The 13,548-nt window shown below is 40.6% G+C and overlaps 1 protein-coding gene across 1 annotated transcript; it reads left to right on the forward strand.

Moving 5' to 3' along the window:
* The first annotated feature begins 7,799 nt into the window (after positions 1–7,799).
* On the forward strand, positions 7,800–8,427 carry LOC122024173. The gene has a single exon (XM_042582730.1). The coding sequence runs from the start codon at positions 7,869–7,871 to the stop codon at positions 8,205–8,207; it is 339 nt and encodes a 112-aa protein (XP_042438664.1). The 5' UTR covers positions 7,800–7,868; the 3' UTR covers positions 8,208–8,427.
* The last annotated feature ends 5,121 nt before the right edge of the window (positions 8,428–13,548 follow it).

Below are 13,548 nucleotides of genomic sequence, written 5' to 3' on the forward strand. Positions count from 1 at the left end.
CTGCGAGGCTTGGGCAACTGAACATACATAGATAAAAATAGTCAGAGCAAAAGCATGTATCCTGTATGCATGTCAATCATATGCAATCACCAAAATGCATCAATCATAACGAATGCAATCCGTGCATATGATGCAATATGACATGGTCACCCCTGTCAACCAGTCAGCCATCTCACACACAATGGTGAGACCGAGTGGGTAGGGCTGTGACACCGTGCACTCTGCCATCACTGCCCCTGAAGAGTGACCGAGTGGACGGGATGCTGTCGGAGTACACCTATCCTCCTACCTCAAACATAGTGAGGGAGCGCAATGCTCTCAACTCCCGGTACGCGATGACGGGAAGGGATCCCTGTCTGCTACCACGCTGCAGTCACACTACCCATGAGCGGACCAGCGGAGCACTACAGAGCCACTGCCATACACACCCTACTGTGCTGTGCCACTACCCATGCAGTGAACACGTTGTGTGCAGGCCTATGTAGCTGGCCGACGAGCTCAACAATAATGGAGTCGTCAATCGCCCAGCATGCAATCATGCGATATGGTGCATGCGGCTACAATATGACATACCTGAACAAAGCCTCCTCCACATATGTGCGTGTCAAAAAGGTAAACACATATAACTATAAACATGATATAAACAGCATAAATCCAAAGACATCACATATACAATGATGTAAGTATCATGAATCCAAGAGCATGTATCACACATGTAAAGCAACTAATCCAGTAGAGTAGAGCACTATAGATATGCACCTCTATGAACATATATACACATGGCAAGAGATAAAATATCCAATCCTGAAGTAAAGCAACTAGTAGATGAAGTATGTGATAGGTATCAACTAACCCTAAATCCAGGGGAAGTGTTGAACTACCAATCACTAGTAACCGTCTACAAGTATCGAATAACCTATAACCAGGGAAGTGCTAAATCTACCAATCACTAGCAAGTATATATAAACTGCACATATCAAAAGACACTATCAAGAGATAAGTCAAAGGGTACCCGCCTCCAATAGAAGGTACAGTCAATCCAAATCCGAAGCCGAGACGTCCGTCTCGAATCAGAGTCCTGCGTCAAACAACATATATATATTTTATTTAGCTAAATCCCAAGAATAGCCAAATAAAATCCCTAAAATCAAATTAGGGCAAAACCCTAATCATCATAACCACAACTTACCTAACTAAACCTAATGGTCGACTAGGGTTAGTTACCAAATCCCTAATCACCAATTTGATTAGAAATCCAAACTTAGATTAGATCCAATAGTTAACTAGGGTTAATTGCTTAACCCTAATTATTCCATTAGACTAAATCTACGTAAACAAATCTAATCATAATCAACAACTAGTAATCCAATTACTCCTAATTCAACACATAAACCTAAATTAACCGTTCTACAACAAGATCAAAAACCTACACAAAATCAATCATACTAAATCATACCTAATACAATATCTATCAACTACCTCTACACGTACCTCAATTCCACCACTGGAATACAAGGTGATCTGTTGGAAGTAGGGGAGCTGCTGGTTGGAGTATTGCTGGACCAAGTGAACTGAATCAAGAACACCGCAGAACAACAACCTACTGGATCAACCGGACCAAGGAATCAAGCAAAGATCACAGATCAACAAGAAATAGAGAACCCTAATCCAGCAATACCTAATTCTAACCAGAACTCACCTCCAACCGGAATCTCAATCAGCAGCAAGGAAGAGGAGGTCCACTAATCAAGCGTCAACCGCTCTAATCTCTGCCCGGCAACCCAAGCACAACTCCGTGACCTAATTTCGCAACTTAGAAATTGAGAATCAAGAACAAAGAAGGATCGAGGAACAGAGAAGAGGATTGAACAAACACTATGAAAATAAGGCTGTTACCTCACCACTGTCGTCACTGGACAGGTCCGACGAAGCCCTACCTCTCTGGATCACATCCCGATGGTGTCGCTGCCCAATTCCAGCAAGAAAGGAGGTGTGGACTGCTCTGTGAGCAACACGAGGGGAGGAGAGGGTAAGCCTACCAGTCAGAGACGATACGAGATCCGGCTCCTCACCAAGCCCTAGCCACCGATCGTCAAACGCTGGGTTGCAAAATCTGCCGAAATTGAACCCCCTCGACCAGATCTGGCTTAGACTCCCTTGGCGCCGTTGAGCTCCGGTGACCCCACTAGTTTCCGTCGAGGTCGACGATCGCCGGAACCGTCGGCTATGTTTCGTCCGCGAGAAAGAGACAGCAAGAGGAGTCGGGGAGATCGGGGAAAGCAGGTGTTCGGGTTGGGTGAAGAGTCGGCGTTTGGGGAAAAGAAATAAGAAAAAGAATTTATAATTAAAACTTTTCCTCACTTAAACGGGTATCCCAAACAGGCTTTATCCGAACCCGCCGATCGATCCCCTCAAAACCCTCCGTACGAGCTCCGAAAAATTTCCAGAAAATTTCTAAAATTTCCGGAAAAATTCTATAAGGCTATTTTCCAAATAACCCTATTAATTAAATTTTCCAAGATCTCACACCCGACCCAGAGGTCGTTAGTGATACTCTGATCCGAGACCGGTGGCGATACTCTGGTCTGAGATCAGTGGCGACAGTCCGGTCCGAGACCAATGGCGATACTCTGGTCCAAAACTAGTGGCGATAGCTCGATCCCGAATGGGGAAGGTGAAGCCCTGAAGTCCATAGAAGCGCAGCAATATGAGGGAGGAGAGCCTTTATCATACCTGATCGTGGAGTGGCGTCGACCGGCTGAGGATCTATCTCGGTCCCTCAATTCTCGAATACCCGTGAAGCGCGGGGGGAGAAGATAATAATCTAAGCCCTGACCGTCAAAGGAAGTGAAGCTCATGACAATATAAGGGAGCAGAGTCCGTAGCCATAGAAAGATGCAGAGCACTGTGGGTGAAGGGAGCAGAGCCTGTAGACGTAAGAGGATGCAAAACAGGTGGAGGATGCATAGCATATAGTAGTAATAGAGTGCAGCGCCTATAGAAGCAAGAGGATGCAGAGCTCCATGGTGAAGGGTGCAGAGCTTATAGCAGTAAGAGGATGCAAAACCCTATGGTGAAGGGTGCATAGCCTATAGCAATAAGAGGATGTAGAGCCCTATGGTGAAGGGTACAGAGCCTATACCACACCTGATCGGGGAGCTAGGCCCCTAGTCCCTGATTGGAGAGTAAGGCCCTAGCCTGTAATCAAAGAGCGAGGCCCCTAGATCCTGATCGGGAAGCTGTACTGCGAGTCACTAATCAGGAAGTTGTGTCCCTAGTGTCTGATTGGGGAGTTGTACCCCTAATGTTCGATCGGGGAGCTGAACCCCTAATATCCGATTAAAAATCTAGGGTCCAAGTTTTTAATCCAGGGACTAGGATCTTACTCTCTTATCATGGAGATATAGCAGATCTTGTAATTATAAAAAGGGAGCAGAGCTCATAACGTACCTGATGGAGGAGCTGTGCCAGCCAGCTAAGGATCTGTCTCGATCCCTCGACTCACGAATACCTGTGGAGTAGGGGAAAAAATATAATGGAAAACTAACTTGTTGGCCAACTGAAGCTCCAAGTCAATCCCTCGACTCCTGAATACCCATGGAGCGAGGGGAGAAGATAATATGTTTGTCAAAATCCTCCGGGACTATGATAATGGCAGAGAACCTCTCGACGTTGTCCATCTTCACCTTCCAAAACAGGTGGAGAAGATTCCCACAGATGACACTAAATTAATCTTGTTCGGAATCTGAGTCAGACGGACCATCAGGTGAGGTGGATGAAATGTTGACCGAATCACGATGTCCCAGAGGAGGGGGGTATGCTGAGATGACTTCTATGTTGACCAAGTCATCAGAAGTCCCGTGGTCAATGCTACCTGCAGCCAACGAACGGGTCACCCCGGTCCCTAGTACCTGATGCTCGAGGCAGATCCAACGAACATATAAGTAACAAACTAAGACGTATAATAATGAAATATGCATAGAATAAGAATGAAGAACTTACCCTGGCCCAGGGGGATGCCCTCGGGTGGATCGGTGAGTAAGTCGGGATGCTGATCGAGTTATCGTGACCCGTAATAGTAGATGAATATGAATAGATTAGAGAGCTAGATCTGACGACGCGGAGACCTTGGCAAGCAGATCAGAATATAATATTGGCACGTAGGTCGAGATAGGATATTAGCGTGCAGGCCGAGATATGAGATCGACACGCAGGCCAGGCTATAATAATGGCACGAATGCCAGAACACAATAGCGAGGTGCACTACGGTTGTAGCTCGAGATACGACACACAAACTGGATCAACACAAGGGTCAGAACACAACAGTGACACATAATCGGAATCAGGGTGAAGTTGGTGCGTGGACTGCCAACACATGGAATACTAGCACGTGGAGGCTGCTGGCGAAGGAGGCTGCAGCGCGTGGTGGTTGCAAGCCCCTGTGGCGGCACTGAAAAGGGAGTTGCTGCTCTCATGACGGGAGACGACGACAAGGTGCGTCCTAGTGGCTAGCTACGATGGCAGCTACTGAATGCAACGACGGACGCCGGATGAGAGAGGAGGAGAGGAGAAGAGGGACAGCTCGGCGGCAGCCTCCTCGGCTGAGGAGGAGGCGACGAGAAGCTGGCGTGAGAGGCGGCAAAGGTGTGCGTCAGCGTGGGTTAGACGACGATGATGTTTTTGGGCGGAGTCGGCTTGTAGGAGGCAACGACGGTGTTCCCTGGCGGTGCCGGCGTGGAGAAGGGAGGAGGTGGTGGCTTTCGCTAGGACTACCGGTGAGAGGAGAGGTGTTTGGGATGCCGACGGGTGTGAGAAAGAGGGAAAGAGAGAGCTGCCGGCATCGGATGTGACCGACACCGTGGGTGGAGAAAGTGGTCTCCTCCCTCTTCCTGGTGCCCTCCTTCTCCAACGAGCACCTCTCCTGGACGTGGTGGCGGCGGAGAAAAACAAGAGGAGTGGAGGAGATGGCGTTGAGGAGAAGGAAAGGAGAGGAGCAACCACCGGCACCGCGCGAGGAGAGGAGGGTGATGGAGAGCCCTTCGTGAAGTCCCCTGCCAGTGGAGCAAAACCACCCCCCTCTCTCCCGCGTGAACAGTGCATCCCCTTTTTTTTCCCGCCCTAAACAATGATTTGACCAAAATACTCCCTCTTTCTCTATAATTCTCACAAGGTCCTCAAGATATATCTAATCAATTAGAATAAATGATATCATCTTTTATTTCATTAAATCATTTATTTTTAATTTTTTATATTCAAAATATTTATCTCTAATGATTCAATTAATTTTGAAAGTGATCCATTTTGTACTGATGAAAATTTCCCATCAATCAAAGTAAATGAAAAAATACAGATAAATCTTGACAGATAGTTTAATTTTTTTAATTGTCTAGATATTAATATGTACTAAGTGAGATTTAAACCATCACTTAGAGAACTCGTCTCATTTTCTAATCTTGGGGCATAGATCACTTAAATCGAATCGATTTTCAATTGATTATCTTTGCTAGATGTACTTATTTATCTTACTTTTCTTTTCTCTTTAAGATCTAGGATTTTGAGCGTTAAGGACACTCTTAAAGGGCTTAAAAAAATGTACTATAGTTAAATGGTCTCCTTAGTCGTTTAGTTGGTTGCAAAATAGAAAGGATGAATTTAAAATGGTACAATAATCAAAATGGTACTATTTTTTAAAAGATAAAAAACTCCTAGATGCTATAAGATGTGATAGTTAATTAGATGTAGCTAGTAAATCATGTTAAAGCAAATTGATTCAACTTAAATAAAATTGCTATAATAATGCTCTATATTAGTAATTTTGATCAAATTGAATAAAAATAAAAATCAAATCTATTTACTTTAATAAATTGCTACAATAACATTCGAATTAGGGTATTTTCTAGACGAGAATATATTAGAAGTGTTATTTTGATGTTTTCATTAGAAGAAACATTCTTTTGATGAAAATTATAATAAAGGGTGCTCTTTGATATTTGCCCTTTAAAATTTATCTCTTGATCAACTTTGTCTCATTTTTTCCAATAAATTGCTAAGGTTAGACTATAGCTAAGAGTAAAAGAGTAAACATCCTTGTGGAAGTGAACAAGAAAAAAAAAAGACTTCCTCATTCATCCTTTGTTTACCTATTAGAAATGGAAAAAAAAAATAACGAGCTTGCAAGATGGACTCATGCTAACATCTGACTCACGATGGCTAATAAGCTCGCGAAAACTAATAGCTTCGCAAGAGCAGTAATTAAGCTCATGACAAACTCTCGAGACAAGCTCACGGCTAGATTGTAATGTGTAGTTCTTGATTATTCTAAAATTAATAATAATTATAATAAATTTATTTATTTAAAAAAGCTTACCAAATTAGCCTAGGGTTGCTAAGAGTTGGTATGGTGCTAAGAGTTGGTATACTTCATCTAAGGGTTGCCTCCTTGGTAGGCCTTTGGATTTAAGAGCTTTTAAGGACCCTATTTTAAAAGGCTGAGAGGGGCCATTGAATAGGGGTCTTAAAACCTCTTACAAACATAATTTAATGGAGTTTTTTTAAAGAAAAAGTCTCATCCCTTATAAATAAATGATTAATTCTTTAAAGATATATCAAATAAAATTTTGAAGTAAGAGAATGTTTGTGAGGTAAAACAAGTTTAGTTCCTTATGATGCTAGAGAACCACTTTAGCATGCATAACTAAGCGTCCTAAATTTACTTGTAAAGTATCTTCCAAGAGCAAAATAGAAATAATGAAAAATGAAATGGGGTATTGGACGAACAATGATAATGTGGATGATGATCAACTTCCAGTGGCGTAGTCACAGATAAACTTGGGTTGAATTTCAATGGGTGTGGAAATATCACAGATTATCTCACTCTTCTGCATGCGCTATTATTATTAGATGAAACTTCTCGTAATTTATTTATCTATATCTAAGCCGATGATATTAGACCGCTTGAGATAAACACTATCCCCTTTTGCCGCATATGTATGATCATCTTTTTATGAAAGTGGGTGCAAGACAAGAGGATAGTAAACATCTTGCTTGTTCAAGAAAGAAAGTGTTCTAGTGCCCCACGGGTGAAGTGTAATAGTAAAACAATAGATTAAGTAAAAATAAATAAATACTTGAAATGACTTAATAATACTATAAAAGCTCAATAATCTTACTTGTGTAAAACTATAATATGTATTAGTTTTAATTAAAGTTATTTTAATAATATTGCAACAACGGTAAAGTTGGCGCAATCATAAAGATCCTTTCTCAAGACTCATATGCTGAGAGTTTTGTGTATAATAATATTACAACAAAATATTTTTAGAATAAATCATGAGATAAGGTGTTTTTTGATATAAATTATGGCACTATTTTAAAAATAACAACCTTATATTTGAATATTATTTAAAAATAACAATAAGCCAAGTCATACTGTCCCAGTCAATTTGTAACGCTTACAATTTCCGCGTCGTAACGTTCCGTCTTAACCCCGTCACTGTCTTGTTCAGTTGCCCCTTTGCAGCATCCCATCAATCTCTCCTTCTCCGGATACCAATCGTCGAAAGACGCGTCAGCTTCCTAGCGCTGGTGAATCCGGGAGTCAATCCAAGTAGGCCCCACTGGATTCAGCTGCCGCGTCGGCGGATGCGAAGCGAATCGGAAGGCAAAAGGCTAAGTCAATGGCGTGCTGCTACGCGTCACGCCGAGTTGGCTCGGTCAACGGTCGGTCGGGTGAATTCGCCGAAGTCACCTGGCAATAGCTTAAGCTTCCTTCCAAATCGAGCCAGCTACTTCTCTCCCCCTTTTAATCGCCTTCCCCGATCTCCTCGATCGAAAAAGCTTCCGTCGATCTATGCCCTCAATCGACCGCCATGGCCGCCCAGGTCTTGCGCCCCTACGACATCCTCCAGCCCCGCAGCAGGCCCGCCGCGAACCCTAACCCTAGGCCGCAGCAGCGACGCTCTTCCCTGGGAAAGCAGCGGGAGCGGTTGCCGAAGCCAGCGAAAGCCCCCGTACACGCGAAAGGTGCCGCCTTGGGTCGGCCGCACACTCCCCGGAAAGCAGCGGAAGTCTACGCCGGGTCGGGGTTCGCGAACTCACCGGCCCCCAGCGCGCTGCCGCTGCCGCGGTTCTCCTTGAAGAAGGACGCGCCGGCGGTGGGCGAGTACTTGGCCACCATGGCCCTGAGGCGAATGCTTCGACTGGAGTAGAAACCTTCTTCTTCTTCTTCTTTGGTACCTTCTCCTTCGATCAGATGGAGAGCTCCCCGTCGGCATTTTTTGAAGGACGGAGAAGGAAAAAGATCTGATCTTTGAGGGAGAAATGGAAGATCAGTTGCAGTTGATGGTGGCTCTGTTCTACCGTTTGGAATTGGTTTGAAATCTAATAAAAAAAATATCAATTTAGATTCGATTTGAATTTGTTTGAAAATTATCAATTGTGTTTCATCAACCATTAAAGTTTGTTGGCCATGGCACCTTGGCTAGTGTGTTTCCTATGAAATTGGGGTTGGGGTGCAAGAAGGGGCTTTTTGCCTCCATGAGTTATGTAGTGGTGAGTGATAAAATACTAAGAAAAATAGTAAAAGTATCAATATTCGAATTGAATTAGGGATTAATATTTTAGAAGAAAAATAATAATAATCTCAATTAATTTAATTGATTATTTCAAGGGTGATCAATTGGTAAATCAGAAAGTATAAGCGGTTGCTAGTCCAAAAGCTCAGTATCCTTTGATTACGCTCTTCATTTGGAGGAAATTTTTTTACAAATATACTGTAGCTGAGGTTCGAACCGCGAGTACTTGGGTGATAATCTAGATATCCTACCATGGTACCATTGGCTTTAGGGACAGGGATTAATATTTTAGAGATTGAACTTTAAGTGTATATTAGTTGTGTAGTGAATTTATTGGTGCACAATATCCGTTGTATATGATATAGTTAAATATTTAATATTCAAACTAGTGTTTTGTTGCGGTACATTATCTTTTAATTAGTTTTTTAAACAGTTGATAAGTCATTGCGTAGATGATGGACACATGACATCTCTAACGTAATGATCAAAATCAATTTTTAGAAACTGACGATCCAAGATTTATTCTATCATATGCCTAACGTCTGTATATCTGTATTTATCTCTTTTAATATCCATGAAATTGATATTAGGAGAACCATTAAAATAGTGGATCTACTTTTAATCACCACAGTTAAGGATCACAGCTGAAGGATATAATTTTAAATTTTTTACTAGTTAATTTTTTCCACGTAACATTAGAGCAAAACAAAACTAAAGAATAATTAAAACTCTTTGATCATATCTTTGTGCAAATGATGCAAAGATTAGTCAATTTTCTCTACTTTATCTACGCAACTATGATTCTTATTGTAGCAACGACATCGTAACATAGATTTCGAACAACATCAACATCCATTACATCGAGAGGCAGGGGAAGGGCAATTTGATATGGGTGTTAGAGAGAGAGAGAGAGTGAGAGAGAGAGTGAAAGAGAGAGATATGAGTAAGTTGTATATTTATGAGTTATGTCACATGTTCCCTTTAATCTCATCTATGACTCGAACTATACAATTAAAATTAAATAATTATGAATGATATAGAGTAAGATATAACTTTTAAAATTTTCTCAACTAATAATTAATTTTGAGAATTAATAGATTCTTAATGTAATTTTGCTTCTCTCCTAATATAATTTTTTCTCCAAAATAATTTTTAAGTCTTATAAAATTAATTTAATTTTTCAAATTTAATTTTTTTAACTATTAATTAATTTTAAACTAATTTTTTTAAATTTTAATTGTATAAGTTCATCATTTATTTCGTAATTAAACCCTCAATAAATTATCCACTAATATATTACGATTAAATGTTTATTAATCATGAGAATTAAATTTTAACAGATATATTAATTAATTAGAATGATTAATTATTGACTATTCATTCATCATCTCTAAGTGAAAGCATCTTGTCCTTAGATCATGATGCAACAGAAGGGTATCAAATTGTTACTCAGATATCTGAGATTTGATCTCTAATTATGGTGTAGTTGTAAAAATTTTTTCAAAAAATTGACTGTATAATAATAGGATGCTAAGTTTCTGGATTATCTATAGTGAGTATTTTTTAATTTATTCTGATAGTCGATAGAAAATTTATGAATGATAAAGTTGATCGCATGTCACCTTAATCATCATTGCTTTTTTTTTTTTATTAAAAGCATCTTAAAAAAAAAATCTTATATCGAAAGCTCAAATTTTAGAGCTAGGATTCTTTGGACTGTAAATTACGGTCCAAAGGTGAACCATCCAAGTTGATTGATTGATAAATATGGATTCTATCTGTTTAATAGGTAGGATCTATCTTCATTAATCAATAAATATAATTAGGTAGGATCTATCTTCATTAATCAATAGATATAATGATCTATTCTTTAGACTATAAATTATGATATAGAGGATCTATTAAAATTTTATGTACACGACTTTATATGCTTTTCAACGTAATAACAATATAATTTGTTAGTGCATGCTCGTTTTATGTTGATGTATTTGATAAAAAAAAAAAAATTAAATTAGACTTGTGATCATATTGTTTTTGTCAAAGTGTCCAAGTGCATAAACTTGATGGATTTTGCTAGTGCAATTATGGGTGACAAGGTCAATGTTGATTAGGAATTTAGAAGGTACTCAAAAGGAGTTGAGTTGTTCAAAAGATCTTGGTGTTGATTCTCGGGTAGCTTCTGGAGTATGCAAATTGATCGTCGAGACTAGTGTTCGACACTATCTCCGTAAACGATATTGTTCCGCTACGGTGCTTAACGGATTGTTGCAATTCGTTCCCAAGATACAACGACGAACGTCTCGGAATCGTAGCACTCCGACTTCTGAGACCAGCGAACCTTTTAGTAGACTTCTTGGACTCTTGTATGCACAAGATGAGATGAATGCTTGAGGAAGAGAAGAGAGAATTGAGTGAGTATTCCATCATCTGGAGGGTTCTATTTATACTGAAAGAAGAGGTTGAGTGCCCTTTGGGTGAGTGGATGTGTTCCTTGGGCTGGATCGATTTAGATCATCTATTCTGAAGGGTTGTAACCCTTCACCAAGCCCACTTCAATCTCATCCATCAGATCTGAGGAGTTGTGACCCTCAGATCCGCCTATTGTCATCGGCCATCGGATCTGGATCCATTGATTCGATGCTTCAGATCAAGTCTCATCCCAGGCCGTCAGATCGTTACTCTTTGCGATCTAACGCTCTAGATCGCATCACAAGCGATCCATCATACCTATTTGATCAACGTTGATCAACGGTAGCCATCCATTCCCTAAGTCAACTGTGCGCCTACAAAGTGCCCATTGCGCACGTGGCGGGTGGCGGGCTCACAGGTGCGAGCACCTGCTCGCCCTGGGCTAAGGGGTCACCTGTCCTTTTATTTTTTGTGTTAACTCCATTAACACATCTTCATTAATAAGTAGAGAATACACATCGAGAATTTCCGATGTGGGACTATTCTCCCATGCACTTTATTAATGAATAATAAATGTTATTTTGTGCTGACTTTAAATATTAATTTCTCATTCACCCTTAATCGGTTTTGAGCAAATTAATAGTCTAAATCTATCTACGTGAATGGTAGATTTCAATTTTGAAGTCAATTACGACTTTCAACAATTGATGGCTTCCTTCCTCTAAATCGTTTTGGTCCATTTAAGGCCCCAATATCCAACAATCCCCCACATGAATGGAAATTAATGCAATACGTGTATGCATGCTGACATTTTACAAGAGTCCAATCGATAAGTCACTGCATCGGGAGAGGTAGCTTGTGGCTTTGAACCTTCCGTAGTGAAATGCTATCGAGTATACTAGGCTGCGCAGTGATGTCTTAGCTGTTGGTGTATACTTAGACAATAACACCCACACAGAGATCTATCTCACCTACTTTAGGTTCTCATGGTTGGTTCCGTTTCGGCCATGGATACCATCTTGGATTCATGAGTGTTTCATTGAAGCGGCCTGTCTTCACACTCACATAGGTGACACTTCTATCAAGAGTATCCTACCATACTCCACCTTATCAGGTATAGAAGTCACTAAAAGCATAAGCTTAACCTCACTACATGAGGTAGGACAACACAAATTCATCCTAGGATTGGGATAGAGATAAACTATCTAATGTGCTGGACCACAACTTCTGTAACTTCGTTGTCCCATTGAACCAAGATCTTGGGATCTCCAGTCAACAAGGTTGGGTTACCGCTACAGTCGTTTTCAGTTGTAGATTTTTAATCCCATTCCTCTTGATGAGCAGTATACTTGATCTCGACTCAACCCCTTCGTTAGAGGATCTGCCAAATTATCTTTGGACTTAACATAGTCGATTGCAATCACTCCATTCGAGATCAACTGCCTAATGGTATTATGTCTACGACGTATATGTCGTGACTTCCCATTATACATATTACTCTGTGCCCTTCCAATCGCCGATTGACTATCACAGTGGATTAGTACGGCAGGCACAGGTTTCACCCAGCTAGGAATATCTTCCAAGAAATTCCGCAGCCATTCAGCTTCCTCAGCTGCTTTGTCTAGTGCTATAAACTCGGATTCCATAGTTGACCAAGCAATGCAAGTCTGCTTAGTGGATTTCCAAGATACTGCTCCCCCACCGATCATGAATACATATCCACTAGTGGATTTGGAGTCTTTTGTATTTGATATCCAATTAGCATCACAATATCCTTCCAACACAGCGGGATATTTTCCATAATGTAATCCATAGTTCATAGTATATTTCAAATATCTGAGAACTCGCATTAATGCTTTCCAATGGGTGTCGTTTGGATTACTCGAAAAATGACTCAGTTTGTTGACCGTACAGGCAATATCCGGACGTGTGCAGTTTGTGAGATACATCAAACTACCTATTATCCGAGAATATTCCAACTACGATATGGTCTCACCATGGTTTTTCGCTAAGTGTTGACTTAGATCCATAGGTGTTTTCACTGTAGAGAGATCGTACGCATTGAATTTTTTCAATACAGATTCTACATAATGGGATTGTGTTAAAACTATCCCTTCTGATGTCCTGAGAATTTTAATTCCCAATATAACATCTGCTTGACCCATATCTTTCATATCAAAATTTCTGGTCAACATTTTCTTTGTAGTCATGATTACATCATGATTACTGCCCATTATTAGCATGTCGTCTACGTATAGACAGACAATTACATAGCCTTCAGGTGTGGTTTTGACATAAATGCATTTGTCACATTCATTTATTCTGAATTCGTTTGACAACATTACTTTGTCAAATTTTTCGTGCCATTGTTTAGGCGCTTGCTTAAGTCCGTACAACGACTTAACAAGTCGACACACCTTTTTCTCATTTCCAGGAGCCATGAACCCTTCGGGTTGCTCCATATAAATTTCTTCTTCCAACTCACCATTTAAGAACGCAGTCTTAACATCCATTTGATGTATTTCAAGGTCATACAGTGCTGCAATGGCTATTAGCACTTTTATGG

This window comes from Zingiber officinale, chromosome 9B, assembly GCF_018446385.1.
Source record: "Zingiber officinale cultivar Zhangliang chromosome 9B, Zo_v1.1, whole genome shotgun sequence".
Taxonomy (NCBI): domain Eukaryota; kingdom Viridiplantae; phylum Streptophyta; class Magnoliopsida; order Zingiberales; family Zingiberaceae; genus Zingiber; species Zingiber officinale.